At 37.4% G+C, this 19,461-nt stretch overlaps 3 protein-coding genes across 3 annotated transcripts in view; 2 read left to right on the forward strand and 1 right to left on the reverse strand.

The window, feature by feature from the left end:
* kiaa0753 (KIAA0753 ortholog) overlaps positions 1–797 on the reverse strand; it is a 35,808-nt gene extending 35,011 nt beyond the window's left edge. Inside the window, exon 1 of the mRNA XM_057839742.1 lies at positions 291–797. Coding sequence (XP_057695725.1) covers positions 291–398 — 108 coding nt within the window. The 5' untranslated portion in view covers positions 399–797. The remainder of the gene's footprint in view (positions 1–290) is intronic.
* A 1,466-nt stretch (positions 798–2,263) lies between these two features.
* txndc17 (thioredoxin domain containing 17) lies at positions 2,264–5,100 on the forward strand. Its single transcript, XM_057839354.1, has 4 exons — positions 2,264–2,523; positions 2,640–2,721; positions 4,514–4,589; positions 4,665–5,100. Exons 1-4 carry the CDS (start codon positions 2,379–2,381, stop codon positions 4,737–4,739), a joined length of 378 nt encoding a protein of 125 aa, XP_057695337.1. The 5' UTR covers positions 2,264–2,378; the 3' UTR covers positions 4,740–5,100.
* Positions 5,101–7,282: 2,182 nt separating this feature from the next.
* Positions 7,283–19,461, forward strand: part of nxn (nucleoredoxin) — a 69,692-nt gene continuing 57,513 nt past the window's right edge. Inside the window, exon 1 of the mRNA XM_057838662.1 lies at positions 7,283–7,806. Coding sequence (XP_057694645.1) covers positions 7,498–7,806 — 309 coding nt within the window. The 5' untranslated portion in view covers positions 7,283–7,497. The remainder of the gene's footprint in view (positions 7,807–19,461) is intronic.

Consider the following 19,461-nt stretch of genomic DNA (forward strand, 5'->3'; position numbering starts at 1 on the left):
TGAGTAAAAACTAAATGCAATGTTGTGGAATTGCCTAATTTCAATATTCTATCAATAATAAATAACAGAGATAACTGGTCAGAAGTTTAAACAAAAACAAGTATTTCAAGGGAGAAAAACGCTTTTTAACTATATCTAAGAAGGTACACAAAACAATCAAGTTTTAAAGTAAATTGACATGAAATATTTCAGTACATATGTAATCTACTTATTGTAGGGTTGTGTGACATGACTTTTCTAATGAGGAAATATTTGAAGACAAAACAGGATATTAGGAAGTCATTATTTACCTTGTTTTGGGACGTCCCATTTGTTGAACAGTCATCCATTTGGGTCTTTCGGTTTGAAGGCAAAACAACCCATTCCTTACCATGAGTTTGTTGTTCAATGGAACTCATGGCGCCACTATTTTTAAAACCTATTCTCTCATTGTAGCGAAAGGGATTGCCATGTTGTCTCCAATTAGCATCAAAATAGCTATCACCGTTGTTTAGAGAATAACGTACAAGAATGAACTCAAACCATAAATGTATGTATATCTTCAGACCAGATATGAGAAAATAACTATTTTAAAAGTTATATACAATATCTAAAGTGATGCATTTAAATTGTCCAAAGTACTCCGTGAATTTAAACTGTCGCCGCCATGACAACAACAAATCGCTGCTTGAGCCAAGTAGGAAGTACGGAAAGCGAAAAGCTCTGTTGTACAAGAATATAAAAAGTGTAAAACTATATATTTTGCCGTTAAAAAATGCGTTTACTCGCTACACAAAAAAAATCATTTATCTAATAATAATTATTAGTTATTTGCATTACCCCGGCAAAATTGCTCTCATATAACTATATTATACACCGGAAGTTCATAGTTCTCCAAAATTGGATGTCATATACATGTAAATATAGAAGTCTAGATGTCTTATGCACGCTGTGAGCCAGTACGGACAAACGTCTGCCCTTGTCGGCCATCATAAAGACAGGCCCATTCGCGCCACGCCACGACATAACATTAATGTCAATTTTCAGCGGATTTTCAAACGGCTATTTTTTTCCCAGGTATGTCATAGATGCAGTAGTTTTAATGCATAATCAACTAAATATATATGGCGGAAAACACAGACAAGGCTGAAAAAGCAGTTTCTGCTCTTGCACCCCTCTTTAAAATAAACTGCTGTATTTTAAGCCAAAACAACTGTTGTGTTTGATAGAACAATATGTCTATATGGTGCAATAGCAAATTCATGGTGCATTAAGCCCCCAAACTATTTTTAGTTTGTCCGTTTTACCCTGAAAACCCCAGTTTACTGACGTCGCGCAACCGCTTTTATTTCAACCCAGCCATAAAAGAAGGTAAGTAATTATATTTCTTATTCAAAATGTCTCTCATTTTTAGCTTTGAATCATTAATTGATGTCTAATATTTTGTTTAAAAAAAAAATAAAAACAACTTTGAAAATATTCACTCGCATATTTTAAACTTTTAACCAAATTACGTCACAATGAAAAAAATTGTGTCTGTAATTAGTAATGGATATCTACCTCATAATTATGGCTTAATTTTATATTTTTTGTGTGTGCCGCATTTCCCCCATTATGTTAGATGATTTTAAAAAAAAATCGATCCAAACAAAGAAAAATTGGGGGAAAAAATGTTTAAAAGGGTAAATATATGAAAAAGAACATCTTGACCACTCCTTTATGTCTGCGATTTCTACATCGCGACCCTTGTTATATTACCATGTTTCACCCATAAAATCCCCCCAAAATACGGCTGTGGGGCTTTCACATCTGTGTCTTGACACTCAAAGATGCATGCTAAATGGAGTTTTTGGGTCGAAACAAGGTAAGTATGCGATAATATCTCGTTAAAATCATGGCGTCTTCAATTCTGCTCTCACGTGCTCTCACCTCCAGTTAGGGTTTTGCTGATTTAAAAAACAAAAAAAAATTAAAATGCACTCCTGTTCAAAATTTTTCTTCCCCCAGAAAATTGAGATTTTAAGCTTTCCAATGATGTATCACACGTGCATATCAGACAATTTTGAAATTTAGCCATATTGGGGGTCACAGAGAGGAACTTCAAGTCACCTGAGTGTTTTCCAACATATACTAGTATATATACAGTATATTTAACATTTCAATATCCAGCCATGTTAATTCAGTCTACTATAAACCAAACCGTAGCCAAACTCTGTTGCAAGATGACCGCCACTTTGCTACGTCGCCGACAATTGACATCTAGCCTTACATGTATGATATCTATGGCTCCGCCAACGTGACTTCAGCTGGGAGCTGAATCATTTGAAGACACTCTTTTCTCCTCACTTTTGTGACTTTGTACGCGCTTGCACCTTTGCCGAACTGCGCCGAACCAAATTATGACTCTGTACGAATTGGTGAACGTGCGTGGATACAGCGAATTCACCCAGGCTGTAGCAGACAGGCCGGGCAAGAATATTTTTGCTTACTTCTGTGGCGACAAAGATGAGTACGGCAAGAGCTGGTGTCCAGACTGTGTCAAAGGTAATTTCTTTTATTACCATGGGGTGGGGGAAATGATGGTAGTGACAACCTTACTTCATTCTTGAACACATTGTGTTTTCTATTTTCATAACGATTCCTTGTTCTTTTGCTTGCAGCTGAGCCCATTTTAAAAGGAGCAATGAGTGCCCTTCCCCAAGACTCGGTCTTCATCTACTGTCAAGTTGGTGAAAGGAACTAGTCAGTATATAACTTGAAATTACAGTATACTTAATGCAGTTTCCCTTCATGCCGTGAATCGTGTGACACTATTGTCATTTGTTTTTATGAGCACATTTACAATGCATTTTCACAGGATCTTTGTTCATGAAATCAATGTCTTTTGTTAATGTATGCAAACCTATGTTCCTCTTTTACCGCGTCGTTGTCTGTTTTTAATCTGCTTGAAGGCAAAACGGTGTTTTGCAATAGTGAAAAGGGGATTGTCTTTAAATGGGGTTATGAAATACCAGTCACAAGTCATTACCATTTAAAAACACATGCTTTCATTTTCAGGCCAGTGCAGCCCCAGTCTGATGTATTTGGCACCTTGTAAATAAAAACAAAATACAATGACTTGCAAATAATATTAAACCTATATTAAATACACTACAAAGACAAAATATTTAATTTTCAAAGTTCAAACTGATAAACTATTGTTTTTACCAGGTTTCAAAAAAGCAACAAATTCATTGGAAAGATAAAAGTCGCCACTGACATTTTGCTCCCGAGAAATAAACAGAGAATAAAAGGATGCCAGTGCTGTTTCATGCATGAGATAGAAATGGGAGTGTGCCCTCGTTAAAGTGTGTTATCTTTTTTTTTTTTTTTTTAATTTTATTTTATTTAGGGCTGTCAAAATTATCGCGTTAACGCGCGGCAATTAATTTTTTTAATTAATCACGTTAAAATATTTGACGCAATTAACGCACATGTCCCGCTCAGAAAGTAGTCTGCCTTTTGGTAAGGTTTACAGCAAGGCTTTTTGCGCTGTCCAACAGCGAACTCTTGTGGTCGCTTTGCGACATGGTTTATTATTTTCTTCTTTTCTTCATTATGGCTGCACGACGTCTCGGGCTGATAATGTTGTGCTTATATGATCCTTGGACAAGATTTGTCCGTAAGTATGGTTGTTGTAAAGAATGTACTTATTATGTTAGTAAGCGAAATGTTATATTTTTTGTATGAGACGCTTTTTGTTTATGTTTAGTGAACCTGTATAGCGTGCTAAGCTAACGTTGTTGCTAATGCAATGCTGTGTACTTTTTTGTTGTTGTTTCACTATGGTCTAAAGAGGACAGTGGTTTGAGGCCATTTTATTAATAAATCAGATGAAAAAGGAAGAAGTCTGATTATTAAGGCGTCGTTCACTAGCTGTCTAGCTTTGGAAAAAGTAGACGCTTCGGAATGAGGACAGCATAGACAGATTTAAATGACAGTAGAGTGAAATGCCCACTACAGTCCTTATGTACCGTATGTTGAATGTATATATCCATCTTGTGTCTTATCTTTCCATTCCAACAATTTATTTTACAGAATATATATATAATTTACAGAAAAATATGGCATATTTTATAGATGGTTTGAAATGCGATTAATTGCGATTAATTACGATTAATTAATTTTTAAGCTGTAATTAACTCGATTAAAATTTTTAATCGTTTGACAGCCCTAATTTTATTGCAATCACGTTTGCAAGTGAATTCGTTCTGCAAATTAAAGGTTTTGAAATTGGCCACGGTGTGATGTCACACCATGGCTTAATATGCCAGTGCTTGCCCTCGCCGCCTTTTTTCTCAACGGCCAGTAATATTGGGAGTGCTGAGCACTGGGAAAAAGCATCTGGAGTTGGCCAGTGGCCACTTTATTTGATTTAGAACAGATGAAACCTCTATGATAATAGTTCTAAGAACTTTGTGGTTTGTATATTTAGATTGTTTGAGCAACCACTTTTCACATTAAGGTCATTTAACCTTGTCTGTCCCTTTTTCAGCTGGAAGGACCCAAGCAATGAGTTCAAGACGACGCTGAAGCTGACTGGAGTGCCCACTCTCCTGCGATATGGCACCGTAAGAAAACGCGCGCATTGACAATAGCGAGATCGTATACTCCGGTCACAAATGCGTCTCTGTGTGATAATTCAGTCCGAGAAGCTGGTGGAGGAGCAATGCCTCAAAGAGGATCTGCTGAGGATGATGTTCACTGAAGCTGACGACTGAAACCGACACGTGCCTTCAACCACGATGGAATAAATCCCGAAACCGATGAATGCACTTCCTCATTTCACCCAATGAACTAAATTTCTTTCAAATGCAAAAATGAAACACTTAGTGATGATATAATGCTTTTTATATAATAATCATGTGTGATTATATTTTGTGGCAGTATTTATAAAGTCATGCTTGTCACATTTATTTGCCACTTTACTTTAAATTAAAAACATTTAAGAATATCTCAATAGTCATTTATTAATATGTGTGCACAGTAATAATTATGAGAAAAGGATGAAAGCTAAGCTACTGTAGAACACTTTTGTTTATTCACTTATGCATCAGGACTATTAAAATGTATCGGGAGATTTTGTGATTCTGAAATATACACACATAAATATTTCACGTTCGTATCAAAACTCAAAGCACTCCAGAGTTGATTGGTAAAAATAAACAAATGCATAGATTTCATAATGGTACATTATGAAGTCTATGGCATAATGTTACAAATATTTAATGAATGTGTACACTTTAAATATAAATTTAACTTAAAATTTAAATTTCTTTCATATTGTTTATAAATTAGATTTTAACATTAATATATATACTGTGTTTTGTAAATATAACAAGTATTTGTTCAGAATTGTGGTAAATATAAAATACACATTCTTTGTTATCTGTCAGTTTCTCATAGGCACGCTAGACGAGAATGAGGATACTGAGGAAAATTTTTAAAAAATAAATTTTTAAAAAACTAAAAAGACTACCAAGTGGAGATATGTTGCATTGACATTTTTAATTGCAGCAGCAACACCAAAGTTTTATATATATATATATATATATATATATATATATATATATATATTGATGTATCAATTAAATAATTTTTTTTTTTAATATGCCGAAATTTCTATATACAGTTAAATTTTAAAATGTATCTTTTTTTACCAACCGTCTGAGTTGTGGTTTTCTTCTATGAGCACTAGATGGCAATCTATCATTTATGTTTCAGATACACCGGTTTCTGTTTAGATTCACGAGTTGAAAAAAAGAAAAACAGTGTTCTTGCATTAATTTTGGAGTTTATTCTGCCCAAAAAGACGTAAATTGTATTAAAACAACGATAATTTATGTAATCGAACGCTGTAATGTAGATTTACATTGGGTGGATTGCATGATTTTATTTTGCAGCGGCGCAACCGGAAATTGTGAGTGTTGAGGAGCACAGCCGCAGCTGTGCAGCCTAGTGGTGTGATACTTTTGTCGATACGTACAGATATTCTTTTAAAACAACACACCTTGTTAATTGCAAGATTAAAAAATACAGTAAATGATGAAAATATTAGGTGAACGTGAATATAGAAATACCACAAACAAAATATTTGACAAATTCTGAATGTTCAAATGCCAAGACATGTAAAATAAGGCTAGGTATTGTCCTGGAGTAGATTTGAACCCTGATTTATTATTTATTTATTTATTTACATTAATGACTACTACCTCTAATAATAAATTTATAATTATAGGTGAGACCCGGTGTCCATATGGGACATCACATATGTGGACACAAGCTCTTTATGGGGCTAAATTAACCCCTTGATGCCTATTGTACCACACACCAGATCGCAGCAGCCTCAATGTTTTTTTTGTTTTTAACATTTTGCGTCATACATAAAATTGTATGCATTTTATGAGTAATATTTCTGTTTTACTGTTTGTCTTGATTCGTTTTAATTCGCTTTCTTAACTTGATTGAGCATCTACTTGAAAACAGAAACATAAGCAAAAGTTCTTAATTAAAAAAAAAAAAAATCCTGGCGTCAGTTTTTTTTAAATCACCAAAAATAGTCACTTGCCATATAAAGGGTTAATAAAGTACATCGATTACACTCTATCAAATCCAGGTGTTTTGATCCAAGTATAGATAATACCAGTCAGTGTATCATATTTTGCATGTGATGTGGGAGTATTGACCTCCCAGATTTGACCCACGTTAGCATTTTCTTGCTATTAAGCGTTTAAAAATTTTTTTTTGTAATGTCCTTACAAAAACTTGCCATTTTATTTTTTAATAAATTTAGTATTGGCCTTTTGGGATTCCAATTGGTATGCCGTATTTATCCCTCTCATGTATCGACTATCGAATCAGAGTATCGACTTTTAAAAAAAAATAAATTTAAAAAAAATGTAGCAACGTCTCAGTATCGGTGCATCCAACACTGGCAGGAAGATTTAATAAAAAATGAAATACCTAAAAAACGTTTTTTTTTTTGTTTTTTTTTTTTTTTTTTTTTTTACTCATTCTTATTGATATTTGTTCTAGATATGCACAGTATAATTACTTTTGGGATATTGATGTCACAGTATTATCGTTTTGACACATTTCTGCGATCAAATATAGAATAAATAAGTTACTAACATTATTTTATTTTTCAACACATACAAGCGAATTAAAACGTTGGTATGTTTTCATGGGTAATGATTTCATAATCATGAATTGGTTTTTCATAATGGTGTTGGGATATCGACATTTCCGTATCGGTTCTCCCTACACTACTAGCGGCGAGACACATTTGAGTGCGGCGCATTCCTGTGCACGGTATCCGCGAACGAGGGCTCTCAGGTGGGGGAGACACACCGCGACGCCTCGCTTGCAGGGGGCCCGGAGGAGCTCACCCCAAAAGCCAAACTCACATTGGACTTCGCGCTGTAAGATTGGGGGATAGTCGACGACCCGTCCGCGGCTTTCGGGGCCTCGGGAGAGGATATGTCGGAGCTTCTGCTGAACGTGCTTGGGGAGCGGCTCGTCAACCGCGAGAAAGCCGAGGTGGACGTTCAGGCGCTCGGCGAGCGGGTGTCGCTGCTCGGCCTGTTCTTTGGTTGCGGCCTGAACGCGCCGTGCCGGCAGTTTAACGGCAGCTTGTGCGACTTCTACAGCCGCTTCAAGAAGACTTCGGAGCATCGAGACCAGCTGGAAGTGGTGTTCGTCTCCTCGGACCAGGAGCAGAAACACTGGCAGGACTTTCTGCAGGAGATGCCCTGGCCCGCCTTGCCCTTCAAAGACAGACATAAAAAGGTAAGAAAGTGGAAGAATTACGCGCATGTGTAATCTTTTGTTTGCATTTCTTGTTGTTCACCATCTAATTGAATTGAGAAACTTGTACAGTTTAATTCAAAACACGAGAGCATTTTTTTTCTTACGAATTTTCTTAATTTATTCTGGCTAATTGACAATTGGCGATGAATTTACTCTGATATATCACATGAACATTTGTATCCAACAGAATGGTCAACACATACCGTGATTTATTATGATGATGCATTCCCATGTCCCAGTGGACTCGTATATTGTGGAGAAGGTGCCTAAAGACAAAAGACAATTTTAAATACATTATATTGTGTTTTGACATTTTTGTCATCATACATTGTAAGAAAATATTTTATACTGTTGCTTAGTTACCCTTTACACTAAAAGCGAGAGGATTCTTTTGACCTACATATTTTTTGCATTTTTTTTTTTTTTTGTGTGTGTGTGTGTGGAATATAATTGTTTAAATCAGTGGCTCTTTCTCTCTATATTGATTATAAAATATCATGGAAAATACCATGGATTTAAAATTCCTCTCCTTATATCACATCTAATGTTAAAGTATAAGTGTCAGCCTAAACTCCCATAGCACCAACAAAGAGGAAAAAAAAGGAAGCATCCTGCTCAAAAGCTTCAAGAGCCAAACGTTATTTACCTGATGAGAAATTCTAATTATGCTTTTAAGAAAATAATTCAGTAAAGCCTAGTATTCCTGAGACACAATTGTTAAATACCGATGTAGTCCCTTCTATCTCTGATGTAAATGAAATGTGTTGTGTGTATTTTCAGTAATGTAATAATATTTTTTAACCAAGTCAGATGTGCAGGGTGTGATACTGCAAAGCTGTTAAGTCATTGTTGATAGACTTGGAAATAGCAGCACCTCCGCCACCATTGTGCCAGCTTGTGATTGAATTTGTTGCAAATATCAGTGTTATGGATAGAGGAGCCATTGTGAAAGGATGTTTCTGTTTCCCGCTGGACTCAAGCAACATACACAGGCCTGCATTTCTCATTATTGTTTTTTCCCCCCGAATTACTGTTTGTCATCATTAAATGCAGCACAGTCAGCAATATTTCATACATGTGACATATTAACTGCATGTGGTGCGTACATTTCCATCCCCTCATTTACATGTAGTATGTAGAGCAACATTTAGAATGTTTTATTGTAATCCACACCACTGAGGCAATTTTTATTTATTTTATTTCTTTTAATTTAATGTAAAATAGAGTGATTTCCAAAAGTCCATGTTTGATCAGTTAGTATATGTTACAGAAGAGATTAAATAAATAAATCACATTAAAGCAGACCTATAGTTAAGGGAATAAAATTGAGTGATAAAGTCTGTGCTATTAACAGAATCAGTCGGTGGTTGCTGTTGTTGACCCAGTAGTCATGTGACCACCTCAGGCCTCCTGCCAGACTCATTTTGTTTTCTTCAGCTAAGCTCCAGAGCAGCAATTCATCTCCTATTGTGTACATCAGCTCTCAGCACCCCCCATTTGGAATCTCACAGTGTACCTCCTCTTCCTGCTGTGGGCCACACCCTCACTATCTCCCCCACTGGAAGGTTATCTGGGGTTATCAATCCAGGCCTTCCCACTGCAGGAAACATTAGTCATTCCGTGGGTTTACATGCAGTGACGAATATCAAACTACAGCATTAAGTCAACTGACATTAGGTTTTAAACAATACACGTAAAATATGACATTAAATACACGACATTAATTTTGGTGGGCATGTGTATCACATGTAGATCCACAAAATGTTCCCCAGAAAACATGCTGAATAATACACTAGATGTCATTCATTTTGGTTGGTTCAATTTAGGGTCAATTTTAGTGTTTACAAGGGTCTGTTGACTTATTAATCTAACACATCTTTTTCTGTTTGTAGCCAAGTTTTGACCACGTAGTTCGATTTAACAGAACAAAAAAAAAAGTACATGTTTGGTAGACGTGTGCATCATTGGTAGTGGCACAAAACACTATCAAGAAGACTTGCCTGAAAACTCACAGGAAGTTGGCCATTTTGCTGTATCTCCATGCCTCCGTCAAAGGCAACATTTTCTGATAAGAAAGGCTTAGGAAACATGGTGGGGGTTAATTTTTTTTTTTTTTTTTTTTTTTTTTGTGGTTGGGTGAAGTTTGATGACTTGATGTAAAACATGAAACTAGTTCAGGAATTTAGGAAAATTCAGCCCCTGAAGACAGATTGACTCGATGAAATTTGGTAGCAGTGTTTAAAAAAAAAAGCCACAGGAAGTAGTCTGTCATTTTGGTTTTCATATAGACCTTTCAGGTCATTATAGCCATTTTGGGGTGATTTCAAAGATAAAAGTGTCAATTTGCCTGGCAAATTTTGACCAAACATGCTAGAAATACATAGATTTTGAACCCTTGTAACTGTATGGCGGCAGAGTTTGGTGTAAAATAAAACTAACAAGTATGTGTAACGACTTCCGGAATACCCAGCTGTCTGCTTCCTGGCACTGTCTTGACATGATGGATTTTTTCAGCTGGAGTATATCACATGTGAATTAATTAGAAACCGCTGCCAACGGCGCTGCTGCTGCAGTTGGCGCTTTCATCGGGGCATCATACCCAGAGAAAGAAGCACTTGTTCAAGTCCCATCGGCTGGACGTCCATTATGGAGACACAAGCGGAGACTCGCATGGTGCCATCTTGTTGCCCTCATGTGGGTCTCAAGGAGGGTGAAGTGTATTACAGCACAGCCACTGTACACTAGTAGATGCAGCTGAGCTGATTTAATTTTATCCAAAAGCGCAACTATTCTAGCTAAAGCAAAGCTCATCATGGCCTTTAGCTCACTCATTATGTTTATAATAAGTCCCAGCACGCACACACACGTAACCCCCCCCCCTCCACGCACCCCCCCCCCCCCCCCCCCCCAGGGAGATGGAACAGTCATTTGAATGGGCATCATTGAATCTGTTTCCACTACTAGGCTTATTCATCAAAATATAGCAACCTCTGCAATCTACAGCCATGTTCCCCATGATAAACCGACAACTTTTAAGTCGCAAAATGGAGCCATGCAAATTTTCCAGTGGTCCTCATGGAGAAAATAATGTTTAACTCAAAAACATAACACTTCCGAACGCAGCCATTGTGTTGCAAACGTGACGTCAGATATGCCACGCTCGTAAAGCTCATTAATGCTGATACCTAGGTGATATTCTGGTAAATAATAGTTAAGAAAATAGCTACATACTCTTTATAGTTTCTGTACCCATGCAATCTATCTTTCTCCAACTGAGACACAGGTGCAGCTTCTTCAATTTCTCGGTTAAAATGTGTTTCTCCAACAGCCGCACATACTACAGTACAATGTGTGAGGAGTATACGGGACACTATGAGCTACTCCCATTTGATTGCGTAAATAGTACTGACTTTTTAAAATGTCTGACAACAGCTGCAGTTTTAACAATTGCCTAATTCCAGGAAATATTGGCTATTATTTATGTTATTCGCCACTGACTCAGAGAAAATTGAAGTAGACCTGTGTCTTTTCCGTTTGGATGGACTGGAAATAATCGATTGAAGCAAAAAGTAGTCCATGTCACACACTTTACCACTTATTCACAATAAATGCCACTATACGCAATAGAAATTAATTAAAAGGAATCCTCGAAATGCTCAGTTCATTCACAGTCACATGCGAATTACAGATTGTGACACAATTAAACATTTTAAAGTGGGGTAAATGACTGTAAAATCCATAGAGCGGAACCCCTGCAGGGGCTGCTCTGCCGCCTCATCGGGGGGCTAATCACCACTTCGATTGGTCTTTTCTCACCCAATCTGTTCACACGCCGTGGCGATGGGGCGGCCATGTTGCATGAAAGGCTTTCATCAGCTTAAGCCTGTTGTAAGGAGCGCCAGAGGTCTCATCCTCATCCTGAGAGGACTGAGAGTCTCACACATATACACACATTTACAAGTGTCCAGCCAATTAGAGGCGGTGGCTTCAACAAAGGCAGATTACCAACATACACACAGTTTATTATGAGCAACGCTTTGCACAGAAGTCTATTTATTTTGTTTTTTTTGTATCTTGCTAGTTCACCTGCATGTCACTCGCCTCCTGCTCATGTTGTAAGCATGGCTGTGTTGGCAGCAGCAGGTGTCCTGTTCAGCTCTGATGATGATGATAATTTGTGTGGTGACCATAGTGTGACATCATCCAGCATGCTTTTTTTGATTCACAGTCAAATGCTTTCATGCACATGACCTCTTGCACGAATGAAGAGGATTAATGGGGAAAGGCATGAAAAATGTTTAATGTGGGGAGTGTTTGCCTTCTTCCTGATTCCATCTGTTGTTTGAAGTCAAGCAAATGCTGTTTTTCACTTGCTAACAAGTAGCAACTCAAACCATTCTGACTAGTTTATCCTGACTGTACATGTAAGGAGAAACTTGTCAAAGTCAACGGAATACCAAGTTTGATTAATCGACACAATGAAAAATCAAGGTGCCCTGAATGTCATTCTTCAAGCTACTTTAGTTGGACCTTTTGGGGCTTTTCTGCAGACGTGCATTTTCTCATTAATAAGCAGCTGACTAGATCTATTTTCAATACTCTTTGCTCTGATTGGCTGTTGTTGGAGGGGGTGTGTCGGTGCTCGGTGGGCAGCTCGTGTGTGGTGACTTTGACACATTGCAGAGATGTAGACTACAATCGTTCTTCAATGAGTCCAAGCTTTGCTATTTCACTATTATCCAAAAATAAGGTGTTCTCTCACTTGGCACTTCGGCTTCAGCAGGGTTACATTCGCACAGAGAGGTGTATTTCAGTCAGGGGAGAAGCTTTTGCAATGACCTCCTGGTTCTAAAATTTTATTTCTATTTAAATAGAAATTCACAGACTGGACGCCAACAGACTCACATGGTGTGTCCAGGCTGGAGATCATATTACAGAGGTCCAGAGGCGACACACAGACGATAAAGAGAAAATTACGATTTTAGAAACAGGAGGTGGTTAGCACCTGCCGGCGAACAACCAGAGTAATTTGCCTCTCAGCTGCCTGGACTGCGGATAATGGCAGCGGGTGGTAGCGGTCGCGGAGGGTGGGGAGAGACAAAGATGGAAATTGGTTGTGCAACTAAAATATTGTACTAAATTAAAGTAAATGCCCATGTATAAATTTAAATAGTGCTTTATTTATATACTTTGTGATGTATTCGTCTCAGTTTAAACCAGGAAGTGGCGATAAACATGCCTGCCTCCTCGGCATGCATGCTATTACGGGGTGTGGATGAAAAACAAAGAGAGCAGGTATTTGCATAAGAAAGATTTACCTTGAAAATTCAATGGTGTACCGCAAGCAACACGTCACCTGTGCTCATTAATATTCATGACGTTAGCAATTGTTGCAAGGCGGGTCAACATCCCGTTTTTCCCTAATCGTAAATGCATGGAAATAGTGTACGAACAAGATGTTTACTGAGCTAAACCTACCAATTCTGTCCGAAAATGATGTCCCTGGCGCCAAATTCACTGGGAAAGATGTGGAAGAACATACAAATGTTCAGTTAAAGAGATGGCTTGAGTGTCGAGGGCTGAAAAAGAATGGAAAAAAGAGCCGACCTGATCCAGCGGTAGCGTTTTTTTATCGACACCTTTTTCTTGTGTGCATTGCCTCCTGTTTCAACAAGCTATGCTTTACCACCATATTCCCTGTCTTTCTTAAATGTGATATCCTCTGGTTGTCTTGCATCTCTGACCGTTCTTGGGGGCAGTTTACATTGCTATTTTTGTGTAGCGATCGCAAATGCTACTCAGTGACTACCAACGAACACTTTTAATTTTTTCATTAATAACAAATCTTAATTCCATAATTTATTTACACTTCCCCCTTACTAAAGTTACTAAAGTAACAGAAAAGGCCCCCAGACCATGGTCCCCAACAAAATGTTTACTCCATATGAAATGTGAATGGCTTCACCTTGCTGGTGTTAAAGTAGTCTTTTGGACGTCTGCGCAAGTTGATCCATTCTTCACATTTTTTCCTCCGAGTTTTTGGTTTCAGGAAACGTATTAAATTTTTTTTTTCATATGTCGTAATATCTAGAGTCGTTTCTACAAGTTCCGTAGCAGCGGTGTTTACTCGGCATGTTCTTTTATGAAAGATTACCGGAGAAAAGCAAAAATAACATAGATTGTATGCAAGGGCATGTCTATAATGACCCACTTTCGCGTTACAACGGCGACGGCATTCGTGCGGTACGCTATTGCAATTTAAAAAAAAACAAAAAAAAAAAAGAAACTATACAGATGACACATTAAAACCAAGGCACACTGCCATTTCGACATATGTTATGCATGAAACAGTTTAAAATATTGGAAAAGGAATTAAGTGCCTCTTTAGCCCTTGGATGCAGAATATCTTCACTACAAGTTACTACAAAAACTAAAACTGTTCATTGATGATGGCGATTTCACATTAGACCAAGAGGACCAGGGTCCGGTTGGAGAGCTACCTCGCAACAACACTTGCAAATGAGGTTCAGCATTCACACTGCGCCAACCGAACTTTCCGAGTAGCCTCATGTGGATGAAAGGCGTGCACATTGATTGGACAAATACAAGGGGAAATACCTTCCTCCTGGGAGGGTGAGGGAGCGTGCAGCGTCGCAGTGTGGTGCTGTGACGCTGCACGTAATGTAGCATAAGTTAAGTCGCCGCTCGGCCAGCGGCGGGGCTGCTCCCTCCCGACTCGATGCCGAGTGAACTGGAGTATATTAAAATGCATGAGGAAAATTAAACCACGAAAGGGAACCAACCGCGTGGTACCCGGAACCCTCTCACTTTCATGACTTTTTGGACTGTCATATTGTCACAAATTGTTGTTACCAATGTTTTTTTGTTATTTTTTTACACTAATATTGCAATTAAATTTTTGTTAATGACTATTAATTCACAAAAACATTTTGGAACACTTAAATTCTTTATTAAAGTACTAATAAACACATAAATAACAATCAAATCACAAACAAACAATGAGGTCAAATGCTAATAGCATTAACAAGCAAAAGAATGGAATGTAAATTGATTCAGAACACTGTGACTTCACTTTTCCAACAGGATTCAAAACAATTCTTACTTTCTCTTTTTGTGGTATGTCTATATTCTTCTTAGCATTAGAGGGACGCAGAGTAGATAAATAAATTTCACATATCACTGGAGTGAAGTACGTGAAAAAACTCAAATGATGCACGTTGATACGAAGCAACGACGGAGTATTAGGGCCAAATAATGTTTTAAAAAGGACGAGATTAAAGTCATACTATTGCTAGGAGGGAAAAAAGTCACATTATTACATAGGGGTAATGTTGCTGTGAGCTGCTATGCACTTTACATACATGTACCTTAGCTGGGAGCTACGACGAAGCATTAGTATAAATTATTCTATTCAATTTATAATTTGATGTAGATGAATCAAAATAATACGGATTTCCTTATTTGTAAAACAGATACTAAAACACAAGATGCTTTCAATATTGTTGATTTTAACGGAGGCAGCAACGCACGACGTAAAGTACGTAGGTATTTATTCAGCTACATTAGCCCAAAATTTGCCCCTAATACTCCTTCGTACGACGCACACAGTACAAAGGCAACTTTAATAAAAAATGTCGTTATGTGGACTAACGATCCACCAGCTTGTTGTCTCCTGTCGTTTTCCAAAATTACTTCATAGCTGGGTGACTGCGCTTCAGGTGTTCATTCATGGCTGGCGTGCTGCCGTGGTATGCAAATTTGACATTGCAGAGACACAACACAGTGACACCTTCCTTTGTTTTGTTAAAAAAATAATCCATGCTTTGGCCACTCTGGTCTGCTTTTTGGGCTTTGCGCCTCTTTCCGTGCTTGTATCCCGAGTGTCCGCCATTCTCAACTTTCCACACATTTATATACATATATATATATAAATATATGTATATATATTATTATATTATTTATTTATTATGTATATACAGGATATACTGTATGTATATATTTTCCCCAAGTGGAAGCTTCCATGATCCTAATAAATTTAATAATTAAAAAAATATATATACAGTACTGTGCAAAAATTTAGGCACAGTACTGTATATTTTTATTATATTATGTATATACAGGATATACTGTATGTATATATTTTCCCCAATTGGAAGCTTCCATGATGCTAATAAATTTAATAATTAAAAATATATATATACAGTACTGTGCAAAAGTTTTAGGCAGGTGTCCTGCCTAAAACTTTTGCACAGTACTGTATATATATTTTTTTTTTAAACCCACCTTTAACCGTCAACGGGATGTTGTGCTCGTCGACGCATTTACGTCATCGACTATGTCGACAAGTCAGGACGGCTCTACTTTCAATGTACCACTGTACTGGTGACCACCAGTAGTAGAACATGGCCTTGTTACGTATTGACCAAAACGTGGGGGGAAAAAATAACCTTTTGTAAAAAGAAATAAGGCAAACAGAACAGTGACTGTGAAGCTAATATTTCTGGCAATAGGACACATCAAACTAAAACAACAATAACGAGAACACTGCTGGAAGTGAATGGGTTCATGTGATTTTTACAACTCAACTCAATTGGAGGAAAACATTCTTGAGTTGTGAAGTAAAAATAAACTGAAAATATGGGTAACAGGGTCAGAAATAACCAGTCACATTCAAACCTCAATATGAATGGGAGTTAACAAACACTTGCTAATATTAAAAATGCCTCTCATTTGCATCAAAAAGTGGGCTGTGTTAGATATACAATATCCCTTTCTCATGTTTTTTATATCACAAAAACCTGATGGTTGAACAGTGGTGTAGATATTTTATATTCACTATATTTGATGCACTAGTGTGCTGCAGTTCTATCGTGCTGAATTATATTACTAGTGAGGGTAGAGAGTATGTGGGCCTTAAGCTGCTATTGAATAAATGATGAAACAGTTTTCCATATTCCGTCTTTCTCAATAGCTGTAAAAATAGGACACTGCAATCAATGTCCTGCTTCAAGTGATTCATAAACTGGCACATACAGCTCTGTTTTTGCATTGCGGCAATTTTGTAGACAAAGTGGTCTGCATCATTTTTCATCAAGGAGGTTTTCATCACATCCTTTGTTGCTTCAGGTGTGCAATACAGTAAAGACATCATCATAATATAGAAGTTCTCACAGGTTCTTCCTGAGGTGCAGAGCTACGGCATATTTTTATACAATCTTATAGTCATTTCCCCTAGCTAAGAAAATGGGCGATGTAGCAACAATATCGTCTACACGTTGACCATTCTTTTTGAGCCAAGGTAAACACGGTCGCTTGGCGAGGGCCTCAAAGAACAGGATGTTTTCTCAACCAAATAAAGGAGATTGTGTTCACTTAATGTGGGTGCTGAGATAGCAGAACAGATTGAAACAGACCTTGTTATTTTTGTGAAACTTACTCTATGGCTTGAACACAAAAGTCTGCGAAACACATTTGGTCAGCTGATTGTTAAGGTTCGTTCCATTCCTTCCATTTTGGGACATGCGAGTTGGTTTTGACCTTGAAAGCCAACCATCATAATTTTTAAGCAGGCGGAATAAAAAAGCAAGAATAGTCGCATGGTTTACTCCTTTACGTTTTGTAATTGTTCTTTGAATTGTATAGATGAAAAAAATTGAAGCGTCTTTTATCACTGGAATAACAGCATTTATGTTCAGGATACTGTTATCTGGATCAGACTTCCCATAATAGGCATACAAAGCTGATTTAAATGTTGTTTGTAGCTTGAATGTCAAGTGAACAGGAATTTACAATGGTACCTCTACATACGAATTTAATCTGTTCCACTACCTGGTTTGTAAGTCGAAATGATTTTCCCATATGAATACATTAGAACTGGATTAATTTGTTCCGCAGCCCAAAAACATAAGCTAAGTCCTTAATAAATACTGCACGTAAAATTACAAATCAAAATTACACATAACAAAACAAATGAATTGTAAATACAAATTGGATAATAATAATAATGATCATGTAACGAATACTAATGTGGCGGTTGTGTTTTGCATGCTGTGCTTGAACCGTGTGACTGCTGACAGAGTGGGAGAGGTGCAGAAGAGTTTTTACTTTCTCTTTTCATGTTGCTGTTGGCGTCGGCTACGGCGAACAGTAGCAGTGTTGTGTTGCACAAGTTCTGAAATAAATGATTAAATACCTGACCAATGCGACTTCCTTACCGATGTTACAATGATAATCATTTTCATCTTAACTTATAAAGACTGGTGAACGGAGGTCGGAGGAGAACCGTCGAGATAGTTTTTTAGACATCGTCATCGAGATCGCAGACATACTGTATTTCGGCCGTATTGTCGAGCCAGTTCACTGACGCGCACACTACACTCATTTTTTCTATCACTCCCATCTTAATTTCAATGCTAAATGTAACCTTTTTCCCTTTTCACCACCTGCACACACCTTCTTGGGACCCATGTTGATTTCTCTCACAAGAAATCCGTCTTGCAGGAAAACAATGAAATTGTGACGCTGTCATAAATCATTGTATTTCAAGCATGTCTTCATATGTTGAGACAAATGATTAAAGCCAATGTTACGTCGGATGTCGAAAGGATCGTATGTTGAGGTACCACTTTATTCACATTTGGTCTGGAAGTTTACCTTTTATTAGACATTCTTCCGTGCGGATTTTAATTAAATTCATATAAGATTCAGAATCTGGTTTCTTTTGTAACACAATGATAAAGCACACTCAAATTTTGTGTCTTTGCAGATTCCACATGACTGAGATAATACCCTTTTCAAATCATTACTGACAAAAGAAGTTAATTGAATAACTAAGCCCTCAGAGATCTTTTACACCATTTTCATGTATTCATTCCACATTCCAAAGCACAAAGAAGAAAAAACAATGAACATTTGATAGCTAAGATCATATCTTTATACGTGCAAAAGTGGCGTTTATTGTTAGTGGAGTGTTACGGATGAGCCGACGACTGGAGGCAACATCCTGCTCCTTTGTGCGTACCGAGCAACTATAATCGAAGGCTGGATATAATTGCTGCTGCATGCGCATTTAGTTGACTGTGTTGGGCTGCAGCTGTCTCTTTTGATGGTGCAAAGAATTTTAAACTAAGCGTTAAGTCGAAGATCTGTTGGGCTTTTGGGGGGGAGTCAAGGCTACTTGTCAACATTTTCCTTTTTGCAACGAATGTATTTTCCCCCTCTTCTGAGATGGAAAAATTAGTCTCTTCTTCGTCTTATCAGCACAAAAGAGGATGGGGCAAGCAAAGTGGGTCAGGTTTCTGTATAGTATTCTGCCTTTATGCCCATCTCTTTTGTATATGACGAGCAGAGGCGGAGAAACACCAGAAAGCAACATAAAAATCACGTTTGGGACGACCTATAAGTGAAGTATTTATAGTTAAATCGTCAAGGCTTTGTTAAGGAAAATTTGGGTGTTTAACTATAATTTGCTTTTATTTTTTTTAGCAGAAGGTTTTGTTGAAAGAACATCATCCTAGCTTTTCTCTGATTGATTAGCTGGACGAGTTGCGTGTCAAAGTAAATACAGTATTTTCATCTTCAATTAATTCTTAGTGTGGATATATTTGTACTCGT

This window comes from Corythoichthys intestinalis, chromosome 6 (assembly GCF_030265065.1).
Source record: "Corythoichthys intestinalis isolate RoL2023-P3 chromosome 6, ASM3026506v1, whole genome shotgun sequence".
NCBI classification, from domain to species: domain Eukaryota; kingdom Metazoa; phylum Chordata; class Actinopteri; order Syngnathiformes; family Syngnathidae; genus Corythoichthys; species Corythoichthys intestinalis.

Excerpts from the sequence above, each read along its gene's own strand:
- txndc17 (XM_057839354.1), top strand. The coding sequence starts at position 2,379 with ATGACTCTGTACGAATTGGTGAACGTGCGTGGATACAGCGAATTCACC. Across the intron at positions 2,722-4,513 it reads CAAGTTGGTGAAAGGAACTA|CTGGAAGGACCCAAGCAATG; the intron begins GTCAGTATATAA and ends TCCCTTTTTCAG. Across the intron at positions 4,590-4,664 it reads CTCTCCTGCGATATGGCACC|TCCGAGAAGCTGGTGGAGGA; the intron begins GTAAGAAAACGC and ends GTGATAATTCAG.